The 18,215-nt window shown below is 49.6% G+C and overlaps 2 protein-coding genes across 8 annotated transcripts in view; both read left to right on the top strand.

The window, feature by feature from the left end:
* The window catches only part of Sec16a (SEC16 homolog A, endoplasmic reticulum export factor), a 36,684-nt gene extending 33,631 nt beyond the window's left edge, over positions 1 to 3,053 (top strand). For 6 of the 7 annotated variants that reach the window (XM_031369414.1, XM_031369415.1, XM_031369419.1 and 3 more), the window contains one exon: positions 1,530 to 3,046. In XM_031369414.1, the coding sequence (XP_031225274.1) occupies positions 1,530 to 1,598 (69 nt within the window). In that variant the 3' untranslated portion in view covers positions 1,599 to 3,046. Of the gene's footprint in view, positions 1 to 1,529 lie in introns of all 7 variants that reach the window. The other variant, XM_031369417.1, reaches the window with a different exon arrangement.
* A 138-nt stretch (positions 3,054 to 3,191) lies between these two features.
* Positions 3,192 to 17,718, top strand: Inpp5e (inositol polyphosphate-5-phosphatase E). Its single transcript, XM_031369432.1, has 10 exons — positions 3,192 to 4,718; positions 12,281 to 12,404; positions 12,837 to 12,934; positions 13,595 to 13,719; positions 14,139 to 14,258; positions 14,506 to 14,613; positions 15,108 to 15,269; positions 15,335 to 15,450; positions 15,988 to 16,124; positions 16,741 to 17,718. Exons 1-10 carry the CDS (start codon positions 3,895 to 3,897, stop codon positions 16,871 to 16,873), a joined length of 1,947 nt encoding a protein of 648 aa, XP_031225292.1. The 5' UTR covers positions 3,192 to 3,894; the 3' UTR covers positions 16,874 to 17,718.
* The last annotated feature ends 497 nt before the right edge of the window (positions 17,719 to 18,215 follow it).

The raw sequence follows: 18,215 nt of genomic DNA, 5'->3' as shown, positions 1-18,215 counted from the left end.
GGTTGGCTTCCACTATTGCCAGCCTCCCATTCCTGCACAGGATGCATGGCTTTCCCAGGTTAGCCATAGATTACAGGCTCCAAGCCCAGTCCTCTCCCTCCTGCCTCTTCCTCCTCTTCTCCTTAAGAGCAGCTCTACCAAGGAGACCCCTGGTTTGGAATTTTTCATTGCCTCATTTCTGATTAATCCCTCTGTCTGAGTGACACATTGTCCAGTAGCTTCAGGCCTCAGCACTTGACTCTTGAAGATCCTTTGGGTCTGCCCTAGGTGCTGGGTTGAGAGTTTGCTGGGTGCAGTTTTCAGATCAGAAGTGGTAGTGCCATTTTCTGGTGCCCCTCAAGGACCTGTCCACCTTTCCCTCAGTCATGGCCTTGTGCACCTCTGCCCACAAGAGTCTGGAAGGTGCTGTATGGTTTCTCCCCTTCACCATCTTTTGGAGAAGCATAGTCTGGCTTCTGTGTGGGGTATCTGTGGAGGGAACGAGCTCTAGGTAAGCATCCTTATTTGGGGGGACAAAGGACTTAAACCAAGTACTTAAACATGCTAGTCAAGTACTATATAAACTGAGATGCAGCCCTGGGGCAAGCAGCATGTGTGGGGTTTTTGTTGTGTGTTTGTTTTTGTTTTTAATCAAAGGACAAGCAAGCAAAGTTTATTTAAATTTTTATTTTATATGTATGGGTATTTTGCTGCATATATGTCTGTCTACTATTTGCATACCTAGTGCCTACAAAGACCAGAAGAAGGCATCAAATCTCCTGAAACTGGAGTTACAGATGGTTGTGAGTCATCATGTGGGTGCTAGGAATTGAACCCAGGTGATCTGGAGGAGTAGTAATTGTTTGTTTGTTTGTTTGTTTTTCATATATGCCATACAAAGTCTATTGAGAAGTAATTGCATAATTCTTTGTAGCCAGGAAGAGTTCAAAATGAGTGTCTTGCCATTCTGGATGTAATGTTCTCAGCCTGCTCTGACAGGGTCTCCGCCCTGGGCACGCTCCGTTTAAGCCTCTTCAGGGGCCTGGGACCCTGTGCAGATGAGGCTGCTGCTATCACATTTTTGTCCATATTTTCAACTACAAGATCTCATTTTTCTTTTGACCTTGTAGCTGAATAGTTCTGACAAATTTCTTGGATTAGATCCCAGTAAGGTCTAGTGAGGGAGGAAGAATATATGCAGTGTTCTCTCGTGGTATGCAGCATCCCTGTGCTTTCAGGAATAGAAAATCATAGGCCGCTGACCCCCCTTGGACTCAGTGAACCCTTAGCTGGCCCAGCTCTGTAGCGCTAACTCAGCTCTTTTGACCTTGACAGAATTGGCTGAACAAAACCAAAGCATGTCTGCAGTGCTGTGGGCTCAGACACGCTGAGCAGCAGAGACTTGCCACAGAGAAGGCCTTGCACTGGCAGAAGCTAGCACAGAGTTTGCCTGTTTGTCAGTGATCTGTGGCTTTACCCTGTAGACCCATCCTGCTGGACAGCCTCTGGGCATGGACACATGTAGGTCACTGCTGTTCCTTTTGTTCCAGGCTTCTGTCACCTCGGGGAATTCAAGGCCAGGGAGGATTGGCCAAAGAAAATATGCGGCATTGAACTAGGATCGCTGCTGGATTCTTATTTGGAACCCTGAGATGACTAGATAACTGTTCTTCACCAAGAGCCAAACTAGCTGCCTCAGGTCTTGGGGATCCCAGATGGACATGGCAGTAACTCAGAGCCGGTCATACTGTGTGTCTCCCTCCTTGCAGCCTGTGTATATGAATTATTGAAAAATTGATTTCAAAGTTCCTTTCAGATGCTGGATAGAATGAATCTAATTCAAAGTCTTTTATGTAAAAGAACAATGGTTCTTTTTTTAGTCACTTTAGACAAATTAAGGTTTGCGTCACTTGAGAATACCCCTGAAGAGAGGCTAGTCAGGGCTTTACCACAGGAAAGCACAGTTCTTTAGAAACCAGGGCCTTTCTCACCTGAGAAATGGTGCAAACCAACCAGGGCTCCTTAGGATGCTGAGAGAAGAGTGTCTACTTGCCTGGAGAGGACTGACTACTGGGATGTCTGGCCTAAGAGGAGCCCCAAGCTGCACTGGGCAACTATGCCCTGTCCTGTGAACCAAGGAGTACATGCCAGCTCCTCAAAGAGTCACCAGATGGCAGTGGCTTACAGGCTGGGAAAAAAAGTGGTTACAAGGGCATGTCTCTCCAAGAATTTCCAGCCTCACTTCATTTTCTGTGGCCTGATTAGTTCTGGGTGCATTTTAATGCTCAGAGCTTTCCGTCATGGCCCAGCCACTGGGGAGAGCCCCAGGGAGCTGATATTCTGAAGCTGCTGATCTGATTAACCAGGTCAAAAACTGGCTGCATGCTGCAACATACTGCCCTCCTAGCCAAGGGTCTGTATGGAGCCCTCTAGCTGACTCAATGTCACCTGCAGACAGCACTTAAAGACTTGGTGGTGTCTTGGAGTGGCTTACGGTGTCCTATCACACACCTGGAACCTTGCATCTCTACCCCAAAGCCCACCAGGGACCTTCAGCAGCTACTCACCGACTTACCCATATCACCTCATGGAGCTGCAGCCACATTCAGACTCAGAGCTTTAAGGCTTCACTGACTGTTCCTAAAACTAGCCTTACACTCTAGAGAGGAAGGGAAAGAGATTTAAAATATTTATAAAAATCAGCAGGTAGAAAACATAAATGGTTTGTTTGGTATTAAACTTAGAAATTGTAGAACATGGAATTAATACAGCCCTTCCTGGTTTCCTGATTCCCTGCATCGTCTAGGAAAGACTCACAGAATGGCTTCCAGAATGTTCCATAGATGAGTGTGCTTGGACCCTCCAGTTCCTGTCATTAAGAAAGGCCTGTCCCTGTGGGTCAGTAGCAACTTGTGTCCTTGCTGGGACCAGGCAGGACCCTAGCCTCTGGCACAACCCTGCCCAGGCTCTGTGTTGATTGCCAGCCACTTTTGATTCTAGAAGCTTCTTCCCTGGGAGCTGCTATTTTTCCAAAATTCACATTGTTAAATAAAATATTTTGGGCTCTCAAGTAACTTCATTTATGGCTTCCTTTGTGATTTGAGGGGCAGACCAGCGAGATCTTTAGTGTTGGTAGAGCCTTTGGCAACTATTGGGTGTGACTGACTGACTGGGTCTGGGTCCGGCCTCTGCTTGGCAGGGCGAGAGCTCGTGTGGGGGCGTGGCCTCCAGGCACGGGGCTGTGGTCCTCCGGCCGCTAGGAGGCACTGTGGCGGCGGTATGGTCGTGGGCCGGGCGGTTCTCAGGAAGACCACAGAGCGGGACCTGGGCCAGGGTGACCACTAGACTAAGCTTGGGCGAACCCTGGGCGGGGGCCGGGGCACGGGGCCGCAGTCGTTGTTCAGCCGCCACCGCGACTGGGCTAAGCCCGCCTCCGTCAGCGCCGGGCCCGGCTGGATCAGATCTCGGGCGTTCGGCGGCGGGTCTGCGGCCGAACGGAGGGCGCAGGTGAGCCTAGGACACTGAGCGCGCTGCCCTACTCTGCCACGGTGGGGTGGAGGGCTGGCCGGGGTTGCTGAACAGGCTTCTGCAGCTCCGTGAAGTGCAGCCCCGACTCCCTGGTGCCTGTTCTCACGAGGTCGCTTTTAAGACTAGCGAGCTGGCTTCGGGGAGCTAAGAGCTTTTCCTGGGTTTCCTCAGGCATCAGTGAGAACTCAGTGTCCAGCCATGCAGCTACAGGCCCTGCTCCAAAAAGACCGCCCCATGCCACTAAGAGAGCCGCCCGAGTTTTCATGGCATCCAGTTGGCGAACTCTGACGTGCATCCTTGACAACAGGAGTTGCTTGTTAACCTCCCAGGGAGGATCCCTTTCCTTAGGGCCAGGCTGAGTGGGTCAGGGCTGGCCAGGTCCGGACTATGCCATCCAAGTCAGCTTGCCTGCGTCACACGGAGGCACCTGGGCAGCTAGAAGGCAGAATGCTCCAGGGACAGCTTCCGAACACGGAAAAGAAGCTCATCCCAACACCAGGCTCCTTACCAGCCACTGACTCTCAGGGTTCAGAGACAAACCTCATGCCTCCTTTCAGCATTCCAGTAAAACCAAGCAATGAGAACCCACAAGCTAAGGCAAACCTCATCACCTCACAGCCACCCATTAGACCCAAATTGGAGCGAACCCTGTCCCTCGATGACAAGGGCTGGAGAAGGAGGCGTTTCCGGGGTAGTCAGGAGGACCTGACTGTCCAGAATGGGGCCAGTCCCTGCAGGGGCTCCTTGCAGGACTCTGTAGCCCAGTCCCCTGCCTACAGCCGTCCCCTGCCCTGCCTCAGCACATCCTTGCAGGAGATACCTAAGCCCCGAAGGGCCACAGGCAGTGAGGGAGGGAGCCCATCCCTGTGGAGTGACTGTCTTTCTGGAATGACCAGCACCTCCTTGGGCCTCCTGCACAGAGAGGACGCCTCAGGTGGGCCCCCCTCCAGACTGGCAAGTTTGCATGCCTCACACACACCACCAGCTATGGACCTCAACATAGCCTCCAGCTCCCTGAGAACAGCAAACAAGATCGACCCTGAGCACACGGACTACAAGCTCCGCATGCAGACCAGATTGGTCAGGGCCCACAGCAACCTGGGCCCTAGCAGACCCCGGAGCCCCCTGGCTGGTGACGATCACTCCATTCACTCAGCCAGATCTTCTTTCAGCCTTCTGGCCCCCATCCGCACCAAGGACATCAGAAGCAGGTAGGGCCTTCAGGAGGAAGGGGCAGGGAGCTCTGGGGCTGTCATCCACAGTCCCCCATCTAATCAGGCCAAAAGCAAACAGCCAGGCCTGGTGTGGCTCATGTTTGTAATCCCTGATCTTTTTTTTTTTTTTTTTTTTTTTTTTTTTTTTTTTTTTTTTTTTTTTTGGTTTTTCGAGACAGGGTTTCTCTGTATATCCCTGGCTGTCCTGGAACTCACTTTGTAGACCAGGCTGGCCTCGAACTCAGAAATCCCTGATCTTAAAAGACTGAAGTTGGGAGCTGGTGAGATGACTCAGCGGATAAGAGCACTGACTGTTCTTCTGAAGGTCCTGAGTTCAAATCCCAGCAACCACATGATAGCTCACAACCACCCCTAGTCAGATCTGATGCCCTCTTCTGGTGCATCTGAAGACAGCTACAGTGTACTTATTTATAATAATAAATAAATCTTTGAGCCAGAGCAAGCAGGGACTGAGTGGAGCTGACTGGAACAAGCAGAGGTCCTAAATTCAATACCCAGCAACCATATGAAGGCTCACAGTCATCTCTACAGCTACAGTGTACTCACATACATAAAATAATTAAATCTTTAAAAAAAAAAATACTGAGGTTGGATTATCACAAGTTCAAGGCCAACCTGGGCTACAGTGAGCCACTATATAAATATAAGAGAACATGCTACCCAGAGGCTATGTAAATGGATTCTAATAGAGAATGCCTAAGACGTGGAAATGCAAAATAAGGCAGGTCTCCCATCCTCTCTCAGAAAGCACACCTTTTCTTTGGGGATCAATGTCATCCACAGACACTGTGAACTCGTAAAAGTTGCTTGTGTACCTCATTCTTTATGCAGGCAGATGAGAGCACACCATCACACACTGTACCTGGAGTTTGTATTTCCGTGCATCCTGTTGGGCAGCTTTCTCAGTGAGTGTCTGAATTGGTCCCTTGGTTTCTCTGTGTGGAGGGGTCACAGGTCTCTTTAGCTGTACTTTTTTTTAACCACTGATCATAAGGAGCACTCAAGAGATTCTGGTGATACCTGAAGGAGGGCTGGGTGCTGTCCCATCACACTTTGGGCCATAGGTCAGCATTTTACCAGGACATTTAGACACCAGTTAACCCACTCAACCAAGTGACAACCAGTGGCCACTTACAGGGCCAAGGAACAGGCTTGACTAGCTTATCCTATGCCCTTGGGAGAGCTTCCACACTGTCTAGAGTTGCAGGATCCCCGTGTCCAAGATGGGCACTTGCTGATGTCCACTGAGACCTCTCCCCTGCCACAAACATCCTGAGACTGTTCAGAGCCTCTCTGATTCCAGTAATTAACGTGTATGGATTTATACTGAAAAGAGGCCTGGAACCTCCACAAGATGAACCCTTTTTGTTTGACTTCCCCTTGCTGGCTCCCCTTTCTTGGGGCCACATCCACCATGGGGAACACAGGGCCAGAGCATTGCCTATCTAGATCTGGAACCTCATTTCCCAAGCTGGTCCCCTTCTGAGTCTTGGTCTTGGCCCTTTTTTTTTTTTTTTGGTTTTTCGAGACAGGGTTTCTCTGTATAGTCCTGGCTGTCCTGGAACTCACTCTGTAGAGCAGGCCTCAAACTTAGAAATCTGCCTGCCTCTGCTTCCCAAGTGCTGGGATTAAAGGCGTGTGCCACCACAGCCCGGTAGTCTTGGCCTTTAAGGTGTAGTATCCTGCCTAAAGCTCTCCCACAACTATGTTGCTGTACATGCGGTGGGTGGGACAGTGACAGTGGGGAAGGCTCCTGTGTTATTTCCAGGAGCCACCTAAACAGGTGACTATGGGCTAAAAGGTTTCATGCAAGAGACCTAGAGTGAGGATGCCTTGCTCTAGGACAGAGGAACCTTCCTTTCCTCTGAGAGTGATGAAGTTTCTGCCTGTAGCTCCAGGTGGTCATTTCTAAGTTTCCCAGTCAGTGACTCCAGTCATGCTAGCTGCAGGATCATCTTCTGGAGATGTTGGAGTGCTTATATCTGTACAGACCGCTTCTAAAGAGGGCCACATACTGAGAGGCCTCAAGTGGACACATCTTTAGTGGGGCCACCATTCAGTTCCCTTTAGTTGCTGGAGAGTAGGCCTCACTCCCAGCACCCTGCCTGTACGCAGCCCTCTATGCTACACCTCTACACTAAGTCTGGCTCCTCCACAGCATGCCCTGGTGTCCTAGCACCTCAGGTCATTAGTAGGCCATCAATCCTTTTAAACATTTAAAATATGTAAATATTCTTATTATTTTTTAATAAGAGGTGTGTGTGTGTGTCTGCAGAAATCAGAGGTGTTGGATTCCCTGGAGCTGGAGGTATAGGTAATTGTGAGCTTCCCAATCGTACTGGACACCAAATTAAGATCCTCTAGAAAAGCAGCAAGGTTTCTTTGTATAGCTCCTGTTGGCTCAGTAGACTAGGCTCAGAGATTCTCTCCTTAGTGCTGGGACTAAAGGTATGTGCTACCACTGTCTGAAGCAAGCACTCTTAACCACTGAGCCATTTCTCCATTCCCACGGGGTTTTTATTGTTGTTGTTTTTTGGTTTTGTTTTTGTTTTTACTTTATGTCCAGATTGATACTCCCCTCCCACAGTCCCTTACCACACTCCCCCTACCCCCTACCCTTCTCTTCTGAAAGGATGGAGGCCTCCCTGGGTATCCCCCAACCCTAGCATATCCAGTCTCTGTGTGGCTAGGCGCATCTTCTCCCACTGAGGCCAGACAAGGCAGCCCAGCTAGAAGTACACATCCCACATACAAGCAACAGCTTTTGGGATAGCCCTCGCTCCAGTTGTTCGGGGCCCACGTGAAGACTGAGCTGTGCATCTGCTAAATATGTGCAGGGGGCCTACATCTAGGCCGTGTGTGGTCTTTGGTTGGTGGTTCAGTCTCTGAGAGCCCCAAGGGTCCAGGTTAGTTCATCCTGTTGGCCTTCCTGTAGAGTTTCTATCCCCTTCGGGGCCCTCAATCCTTCCTCATGAGGTCTTTTTTAAAGAGTACTGTTTCTACTATGTTCAAAGCTTTGTTTTGTGCAATCCATAGGAAGTGAAGATAAGTCTGAGTGATATGCATGGACCCCTATTGAGTCACAGGGGCATGATGAAGGAAAGGGCTTCCTCCAGTTGGGCCTCACACTGCACAAATACAGCTTGTTCTAGATCAGTGGTTGGCATGATGCTGCTTTCAGCTTTTTTTTTTTTTTTTTTTGGTTTTTCGAGACAGGGTTTCTCTGTGTAGCCCTGGCTGTCCTGGAGCTCAGTCTGTAGACCAGGCTGTCCTCGAACTCAGAAGTCCACCTGCCTCTGCCTCCCAAGTGCTGGGATTAAAGGCGTGTGCCACCACCGCCCAGCTGTGTTATTGTTTTCTTTTTTAACAATTTGAAAAGCATGAGAACTATTTGCTTATCTGGTGATTGTTGATATTTTGCCTGCATGAGTGTCTGGGAGTATTGGATCCTCTGGAGCTAGAGTCACAGACAGTTATGAGATGCCATGTGTGGGTGCTAAGAATTGAACCCAGGACCTCTAAAAAAGCAGCTAGTGCTTTTAACTGCTAAGTCAATATCTCTCCAACTCTGAAAACTACTCTTAGTGGCTGGATCAGGCCTGGGTCAGTCTGCCAGCTGTGGTTTCAGCAGAGGCCCTGGATTCCGTTCCAGGGTATCTTATTCCCAGAGGCCACCAGGTTGCAGTAGTTGACCTACTACTTAAGAAAAAAAATTTGCATTTATTTATGTGTGTATACATGCATGTGTGCATGCACATGCTCATGGGAATGCATAGTGAGCATATATAAATCAGGACAGTGTGTGGGAGTTGGTCTTTTCATACCATGTGGGAAATCAAACTTATACTATCAGGTCGATGGCTGAATCATCTCACCAGCCAAACCCTCCATTTTTTTTTTTCTTTCTTGTGACAAGGTCTCACTGTGTAGCCTTGGGTAGCCTGTGACTTGCTGTGTAGACTAGGCTGGCCTGGAACTTACAGATATCTGCCTCCTGGGATCAAAGGCCTCCATGCCACTTTTGTTCAGAAGTTCTGGAGTGCCCTCCCCTAAGTGGGTTGGGAAGCTGTGCTCCGTAAGGCTGTGCTCCGTAAGGCTGGGCACAGCCATGAGCTTTTACCCTGCTGGTGTCCAGTCATGTCTGTAGCCATCTGGACAAATTGGAGAAAGCAGAGACAGCTTACAAGGAAGGGCATGGGGCTTTGGGCTGGCATCTGAAGGTAGTCTACGACTGCCTGTGCTCAGTGGTTCCTTCCTAAATGATATGACTCAGGATTTTGCACTGCCAGGTTAGTGTGTGAACCCAACTAGCATGTTAGTGACTTTCACTCATTGGCTTGGAGGTGAGGTCAAGAAGGTCACTCCCTAAGGCAGCCCAATCTACCTCCTGACTTAGGATGTTCTGCCCCATGGGGTTCAAGAACATGGGTTCTGGCTCCAATTGGCTGTTGTTCTTAAAGACTTGATTAGAATTTGAAACTCAGAGGAACGTGGTTTTGTTTGTGCATTCTTAACAGATTTGGCCAAAAACAGTAAGGAAGGATAGGGTAAGCATTGTGGAGCATACCTTCACCCAGCTACCAAGAGACGGAGCGGAAGATCTGCAGCGGAAGGTTGAAGGTCAGCCTGGACACAGGAAGGCCTTGTCTTAAAAAAAAAAAAAAAAAAGAAAAGAAAAGAAAAGGGAGGGAGGGAGAGGGGAAGAAAGAAAGAAAGAAAGAGAAAGAGAGAGAGAGAGAGAGAGAGAGAGAGAGAGAGAGAGAAAGGAAGGAAGGAAGAAGGAAGGAAGGAAAAGACAGAGGATAGGCCAGGCAGTGGTGGTGCATGCCTTCAATCCCAGCACTTGGGAGGCAGAGGCAGACGGATTTCTGAGTTCGAGGCCAGCCTGGTCTACAGAGCAAGTTCCAGGACAGCCGGGGCTACACAGAGAAACCCCGTCTCAAACAAAACAAAACAAAACAAAACAAAACAGTAAGACAGAGGATATACCTCAGTGGTAGAGGGCTTGGCTTAGCATGTATGAAGCCCTGGGTTCTACCTCTAGCATCACCAAAAATAGGAGTCAGGGGTGGCTCAGAAGTTGAGAGCCCTGGCTGTTCTTGCAGACGACTTGGGTTTGGTCCTTAGAAACTACACAGTGGCTCAGATTGTAACTCCAGTTCTAGGGGGTCAGGCAAAACACTTACATAAATAAGTTGGGTTTTTGTTTGGTTGGTTGGTTTTTGGTTTGTTTTGAATTAGGCCAGAGACATGAAAAGCACTCAGGGTTCCTTTCAGCTGGTGTTGGAGTGATTCTATGTGTCTCTGTCCCTTCTTGAGCCCTAGTAAAGGGCAGTAACATAGTAAGTGGGGGCAAAGTGAACCCACAGTGCAGGCACTGCATAAGTTTCCTTTGGAGGTGGGGTAGGGAGTGATGGGAGAGGTGTGGAGTCATGAGGAGGGAGGAGGATCCTGCACTGTATTGTCCTGTATTCCGGCTCTCCTCTGTCACCACAGGGCAGCTTCAGTGTGTCTCAGAACCTGCTTTGCACTGTGGCACATTCTCTTCAGTTAGAACTGGTTGTTGGGTGGGCATGACTAGGGGAAAATTACCTTGGAAGAAAGAGGAGAGGGTGCCTGAGATTCTGGAAGATAGGTGGCTCCCATGGCCATTGTGGATGGAGTCTTGCTGAGTCAAGCCTGTGAACTTGGGAAGGGGCAAGTGGTGCTATTGCAGAAACAGAAGTACAGGAAGGCCGGGCAGTAGTGGTGCATGCCTTTAATCCCAGCACTTGGGAGGCAGAGGCAGGCAGATTTCTGAGTTCGAGGCCCGCCTGGTCTACAAAGTGAGTTCCAGGACAGCCAGAGATATACAGAGAAACCCTGTCTCGAAAAACCAAAAAAAAAAAAAAAAAAAAAAAAAAAAAAAAAAAAAAAAAAAAAAAAAAAAGAAGAAGAAGTAGTACAGGAAGGAAGGTGACCAATTAGACAGCTTAGGTTTCCCTCAGTCAGTTGCAGCTGCCTTAACCCTGAGGTAGAGCCAGGACATGTTAGCACTGAAAAGACAGAGGCTTCAGCAGCAAGTGATGAACAAGGCAGTGAACCAAGCAGGGTGCTGCCCTGTGAGAAAGTGCAGAGGACAGGACAGTGACGAGGATCCAGAACAGGAGGCCTGAAGTCTTACACTGAAATGGCATTTGGACGAGTGGCTTCACAGACAGCATTTAGAGGAAGCAAGTGGGACAGTGGCCTGAGTGTACATGCAACAAGCTCACAGGAGCCTTAAATTTCTTTCTTTCTTTTTTTTTTTTTTCCCTGAGACAGGGTTTCTCTATGTAGTCCTGGCTGTCCTGGAACTCACTCTGTAAACCAGGCTGGCCTCGAACTCAGAAATCCGCCTGCCTCTGCCTCCCAAGTGCTGGGATTAAAGGCGTGCGCCACCACTGCCCAACTTAAATTTCTTTCTTTAGATTTTATGCATATGTGGGTGTTTCAGATTAGCATCCTCTCCCGGATTCCACAGGTACCAGGCACACATGTGATGCCCATACATACATTCAGGCAAAAGCCTCATAGACATAAAATAAAAATAAAACATAAGCTCCTGGAACTGGAGTAAGGTATGTTTTGAGGCACCCTGTGGGACACTAGGAACCAAACTTGGGTCCTGGAAGAGCAGCTAGTGATTTCAACTACTGAGCCCTCTCTCCAGCTCCAGGACTTCCATTTCTTAAAGGCCCGGAGAATAATGAAAACAAATCTAGTATTTCTTAGTGTATGAAAACCTATGTGAGATTTGGATTTCTTGATTTATTTATTTAATTTCATGTGCATTGGTGTTTTGCCTGCATTCATGTCTGTGTGAGGGTATCAAACCACTTGGAATTATAGACAGTTATGAGCTGTCATGTGGGTGCTGGGAATTGAACCCAGGTCCTCTGGAAGAGTAGCCTGTGCTTTTAATTGCTGAGCCACCTCTCCAGCTCTGAGGTTCAGATTCCGTTGCCCTAGAAAGCACAGATTTCTGGGCACACAGCTATACCCATCATTTCTTCCTGGAACTTTGGTGTTTCTGTACTGTGGTGATGGAGCTGAGTGACAGAGGAGAGACATAGTCACGTCACCCACAGGGCTGTGTATGCTCAATATCTCTGTACAGGCTGGTTGGGCAGCCCCTATAGCACATGGTGCACACATGTGTCCTGGGTAGGTCAGAGATTCATCACACTGTTAGGACTGTATTTCAGCTTGACAGATATGGCCTCATTCCATTGAGATCCAGAGACAGACTGAATTCAGGGGCAGATGGGGTTCATCTGTGTTGCCGTGAAGGTGGCACTGCATTCTGCCTAAGGAAATCCCAACTCTAGGGCAGCACTGATGGCTGGTATGGTCAGGGTTGTCCTCAGGCCCATGTGGCTTATAGGACTGATACCTTTGGAGAGTGTGGCCCCACTCAGTACTGGTCCTGAGTGAAGAAACTCCTGGGTCACTCTGGTGTCATTGAAGCTGGCTGCTCATTTGTCTCTCTCTCTTTTTTTATTTTTTATTTTTTGTAGGAGCTATCTGGAGGGAAGTCTTCTGGCTAGTGGGGCCCTGCTAGGAGCAGATGAGCTGGCCAGGTACTTCCCAGACCGAAACATGGCTCTCTTCGTGGCTACCTGGAACATGCAGGGCCAGAAGGTAAGAAGGGTCACAGTGAGGTAAGGCAGAGGCAGCTGGACTTCATGTCCTTGGGGTCCTGCCCACACAGTTCACTGCTCACAGCAGTCATAAAGATAGGCATCTGTGAGTCTTCGTGAGGGATCAGGCTTGGGCATGTACCTGGAAGGATGGTCATACCTCCCAGGCAGCACAGGGACTAAAGCACCTGGTCAGAAGGGGTGCCGGGCTGGGAAGTGGCACGTGAGCAGTTGTATTCAAAGAGGGAGACTGAAGTATCTGACATGCCAAGGTCCCCTAGAAAACCAGACCTCCAGCTGTGCACACGTCTCTTTGAAAAGAAGCTATTTCTGGGACCACTTCCAGGTGACTGTGCAGGGCCTTGCTCTTGAGCCTCTGCCCCCAACTGGAGGGAGCCCAGTGGTCTTGACTGTTTTGTGGTCTTTAATGCAGGAGCTCCCAGCGAGCCTGGATGAGTTTCTGCTCCCCACTGAGGCTGACTACACTCAGGACCTGTATGTCATTGGAGTTCAGGAGGGCTGCTCTGACAGGTGAGGCTTCACTCAGCCTCCACTATTGATGGCACCTCCAGCATCCTGTATGGACAGTGCGCTAAAAAGAGGGACCTGAGGCCCTTGTGGAACTGAAGCAATGTAGGCCAGATGAGGGACCTCCATGTCTCACTAAAATGAGCATAAAAGTCAGTAGTGTTTCAGATTTTGTCAGCAGTTGTCCAAGGGAGCACGAGGCAGCCAAGAGGCTCTGGACTGCCTCTGTTCTGGATACATATCCTGTGACACCCTGACTGATTTCCCTGGAAAGTGGTTCCACAGCTATGTGCTCCTCACTGTAGTTTATGGGGTTTCCTGGCCTGTGTGAGGAGAACAGCAGACCATGTATGCTCTGGGGAAGGGAGTCTGAGGAAGGGAGCCTGGGGGGTGGGGGGAACCCTGCCAGCCCATAGCTCTCTGATAACTCATATGGGTATAGGTGGGATTGGAGATCTGCATATGCCCTCAGATTGAGGTCTTGGGTCTGAAGCCAACCTGAAGGGTCTCATGGTGCATGAAGATGCCGTTAGCCTGATCATTCTCAGTACAAGATGTGGCACAGTGGTGGTGTCCCCGAGGAATGCTTTCAGGGGCTCTCTGGGCAGCATATGGGAGAGGGTGGAGCTGAAAGGCCCCATCTAACCTGCCTCCTCCCCACAGGCGGGAGTGGGAGACACGCCTGCAGGAGACACTGGGCCCTCAGTATGTGCTGCTGTCATCAGCAGCACATGGGGTCCTGTACATGTCCCTGTTTATCCGTAGGGACCTCATCTGGTTCTGCTCAGGTAGGCAATACCATGAGGCTTCTCCCCCCACCTCCTCCTCTCTCCGTCTCTGTCCCACTCTGTGTGTCTGTCTGTCTGTCTCTCTCATATGTGCCTGTACCACAGAGCACTTGTGAAGGTTAGAGGACAACCTGCAAGAGTCAGTTCTCCTTCTACCATATGTGTTCTAGGATCAACTGCGGTCTTGTCCTCAGGCTTAGCATCTTGCTTGCCCTTGCCAGGGCTCTAGGTGTTTCCATATGCAGGCTTTAATAACATATGGACCCTCTCCCAGCAACCTGCACCCTCTCAGGCAGATGTGCACTTTGTGCTTGGGATCCAGCCTTTGAGGTTCCCATGTCTGAGGACACACACAAGCACACCTAGCGTAGCTGTGTCTGTGCAGGCCCTGAACCCCACCCCCGTTCCTTGCCCTGCAGAGGTCGAGTACTCCACGGTAACTACTCGCATCGTGTCTCAGATCAAGACCAAGGGGGCCCTGGGCGTCAGCTTCACCTTTTTTGGCACCTCTTTCCTCTTCATCACATCTCACTTCACCTGTAAGTGTTTGCAAGCCAGTCGTATAGTCCTGAAACTGGCTTGTGAGTCTGTCCAGGGTTCAGGTGGGGTGTGAGTTGCTCTGGGCTGGTAGTGGTGGGTTCTGCCTGGATAGATTCTGATACTTAGAACATTCACTGTTGTCAACCACAATCCGCTGGGACAGAGCCCTACAGCAGACAACTGGGTAGTATTTGGAGCCAATTAGGGTATGGGGCAGCTCAAGTGTCTATTGTTTTTGTACCATAGCTGGAGATGGGAAGGTAGCAGAGCGGCTACTGGACTACAGCAGAACCATCCAAGCCCTAGCCCTGCCCCGGAATGTTCCAGACACAAACCCCTACCGCTCTAGTGCAGGTGAGGGTTACAGCTGCACAAGACACTCCAGCAACATGATTGTTCCTGTCCCTTGTACCCTGGCAGCTTAGCAGAAACCACTGGAGGACTTAGGAGAATCATGGAGTCCTCATAACTGAAATAGCCATTGGGTTTGCAGCAGGGCAGATGGGAGTTCACAAGGTCCAGTGGCTTGCCCACAAGTCCTCTGTGCTGACCACTTTCTGGCCTTCACTGAGCTGTGAGAAGCTGATAGATGGCTAGGCTGCTATGTGTATCAAAGTTGTCCTTTGCACCTAGACTGCAGAGCTTCCCATTCTTCTGCAGTTGTTGACCTCGGCTGCTCCTATCTGTCTTCTGGGTGGGGGTGGGGAGTTGCTACCCAGCTATGACTCTATCCGGAAGGGGACCCAAACAAAGGAGGCCCTATCACTCAGCCTAGAGCCCATCTATTTGTCAGCAGATCATAGCAGATGAGGGAAGGCCAGCACCAATGTATTCTCCAATGTACCCAGGGGATGTCACTACCCGGTTTGATGAGGTCTTCTGGTTTGGGGACTTCAACTTCCGCCTGAGTGGTGGACGAGTGGCTGTGGAGGCCTTCCTGAAGCAGAAACCAGAGGTGGATGTGCTGGCACTCCTTCAACATGACCAGCTTACCCAGGAGATGAAGAAAGGTGAGTGGCCTGGGGAGCAGCAACTCAGGCATGGCCAGCCCTTCCTGAACTCTCCTGTGTTGCAGGGTCCATCTTCAGGGGCTTTGAGGAGGCAGAAATTCACTTTCTTCCGTCCTACAAGTTTGACATTGGGAAGGACACCTATGACAGCACCTCCAAGCAAAGGACACCCTCCTACACGGTGAGTATATGACTTCAGCCTAGCTTCAGCCCTCTTGCCAACCACGGCTCATGTCACGCAGTGGAGGACTGACACTCAGCACACAGCAGCCAGCCAAGTTAGCCAGCCTAAACTTCTTCCAGTCCTGAGGCTGGTGACTGCATGCTCATAGCCTGCTGGGCGTGGAGGATAGTGCTCTGAATGCATTACAGGCCACAGGTGGATTCACACCTGAGTCCATCTGCCTGGCACTAGGTAAGAACAAGTGCGAAACACCTGCACTCTCACCTGGCTTTTCTACCAGACCCTGACTCTTTGGTATATAGTGGCACCTGGAACATTCATGCAATGAGAGCATGACAGCTCCTTGTTCTCAGAGGGCTGGAAGGGGAATAGATGGCATCCACATAGGACTTTAAATGCCTAACCATTTTATTGTTCAGTGGAGAAGGGCTCCCTAACTGAAATAGTTAGGCCAGGGCCACAGGCTACACCGCGCTGCATAGGATACCTACAGCAGAATGACGCACAATCTCTGCTTCACCATCTCTTCTGAAGGACCGAGTCCTATACAAAAGCCGTCACAAGGGTGACATCTGTCCCATGAAGTATTCCTCTTGCCCTGGGATCAAGACTTCAGACCACCGTCCTGTTTATGGCTTGTTCCAGGTCAAAGTGAGACCAGGAAGAGACAAGTAAGCCCTCCTGCTCACCCCTCAAAGCTGGCTGAAGCTTTGAGGGCTCCTGCTGGTTCTTGGGTGGGACAACTTTTGGGATGGTTGGCAGACTTAGGTGAGGAGCGTGCCAGTGTTTCATGTGGCCCCTAGGTTATTAGGAATTTGCTTCCATCTGAGCCTCAGTCCTAGCAATTCTTAGGGTATCCCTAGAATTCCCAGGTTACTAACCTTTGTGGTTGCATGAAGAACCTTGGCTTGCTCTGTGACCTGGTTTCCCTAGGATTGATCAAGATCCTAGAGCAACAGGTCCAAGGAGACATCAACGTTACCTTCTTTTGGCACTTGCATACCCAGGGTTGTGGTTGGGACTACAGCAGCCAAGATGGGATGAACCCTAACTTCTGGACAATGGCCCATTTTTTTTTTCTTTTTCTTTTTGGTTTTTCGAGACAGGGTTTCTCTGTGTAGCTCTGGCTGGCCTCGAACTCAGAAATCTGCCTGTCTGCCTCCCAAGTGCTGGAACTAAAGGCGTGTGCCACCACTGCCTGGCAATGGCTCATTTTCTATGGGGCTCAGCAGGTATGCAGCTGAGTAAAGTTGAGGCCAGCTCTTATTAAAGGTCTTTTCTTCACAGCATCCCATTAGCTGCTGGCAAGTTTGACCGAGAACTGTACTTGATAGGAATTAAAAGACGGATTTCAAAGGAGATTCAGAGACAAGAAGCACTGAAGAGTCAGAGCTCCAGTGCTGTCTGCACTGTGTCTTGAAGTTTCCAGACCAGGACTGGCACTGCAGCCGGCGGACCAAGGTCACTGCAAAGAGATGAGCTTGTTCTCTGAAGCTCTTGTAATGCTGGGATTCTAATAAACCATTGCTAGGGGCTCCCTGCTCTCACCACAGATCCCCCCACCCCCTCAGGACAGCAGTATGCTGTGGCCAGGACAAACCTCATTTACACCATGTTCCCACAGGCACATGGCAGGGATTTGTTGAGTGTGCCAATGTGGACACCAAGCAGCAGTTTCACCCTGCAGGAGCAGTCCTGACTTCTTGCCCTTGAGCACTGCTGTCTCTTCAAACTCCTTTTATTCCTGTTCTCATGCGAGAGCCCAGCTTCTAGATCTGTGTCCTCCTAATAGCTCCTTCCCTCTGGGGAAGGATCAGGCAACCTCTGGTGTCTTAGATGCTCAATGCCTAGAACCTGCTAGGACTAGGATTCTGGGATATTCCCTACAGACATTTTGACAGGTTTTGAGGTTCTACATCCTGGTCCCATGCTCCCAACCCCCAGTTGAGTAGGGACCTCTCCTCTCTACAGGCCAAGCCCAGCTATATTAAATTCATAGTTTTTAGGAGCTTCAGACCATTTTTTGTTCTGCTAGTCCCAGAAAGGCATTAGAAATTGTGTTGTCAGGCAGCACCTTGCTGGGTTTCACTCCTTTAAGAAAGCTTAAGACTCATCATTGCTCTCAATCTTACCCCTCCCCTTCAGAGACACAGCCTTGAATGTACAAACACCTAGGAGCATCCACTCTAGTCTTCTAAATTATTTATTTTTCCATATTTATATTTTTAAATAAATAAGGATATATTAAATTGTAAACTCTTTCTGGCCAAAGACTGACTGAACCTTGGAAGAAACAGTCTGCATGCATCTCTAGGACACCCCAGGGCTTTAAAAGGGCATAGAAGTCAAAGGCCACAAAGTTGGTCTCAGCTGTCACCTGCTACTCAGTCCCATCCCAGGTCCTTCCGCTAGGTGTTGTCCCTGCTCACAGCCAGCAGCAGCAACAGCTGGAAAAAGCTGGATGACTTGGGACTCCAGCAAGCCATAGTAAAATAAGCCAACAAATGAGACAAAACTCGACAAGCATCAGCTTCTACAATATACAAAGTCACCTGCTTCAATAAACCACTCAAATGAATGTAGAAAGTGCCAGAATATTGAATTAGTGAACTGCAAATTCCACTGGGAAGACTGCTCCCAGACAGGCTGCCCTGGACCTCATGCTCCTGCCTAAACTATTCCTAGCTTGAATAAGGTTTGATGTGGCAGTTCCAGACAGGTTTCTCTGTGGCTCTGGCTATCCTGGAACTCTCTTTGTAGAC

This window comes from Mastomys coucha, unplaced genomic scaffold, assembly GCF_008632895.1.
Source record: "Mastomys coucha isolate ucsf_1 unplaced genomic scaffold, UCSF_Mcou_1 pScaffold15, whole genome shotgun sequence".
NCBI classification, from domain to species: Eukaryota; Metazoa; Chordata; class Mammalia; order Rodentia; family Muridae; genus Mastomys; species Mastomys coucha.
Note: the sequence above shows the minus strand (reverse complement) of the source record. Positions and strands in the feature narration are given on the sequence as shown.

What these genes read in the sequence shown, in the direction of transcription:
- Inpp5e (XM_031369432.1), top strand. Translation starts at nt 3,895, where the DNA reads ATGCCATCCAAGTCAGCTTGCCTGCGTCACACGGAGGCACCTGGGCAG. An exon ending in CCTCATCTGGTTCTGCTCAG is followed by an intron (nt 13,720 to 14,138) that starts GTAGGCAATACC and finishes CTTGCCCTGCAG; the next exon opens with AGGTCGAGTACTCCACGGTA. An exon ending in AAAGGACACCCTCCTACACG is followed by an intron (nt 15,451 to 15,987) that starts GTGAGTATATGA and finishes TCTCTTCTGAAG; the next exon opens with GACCGAGTCCTATACAAAAG.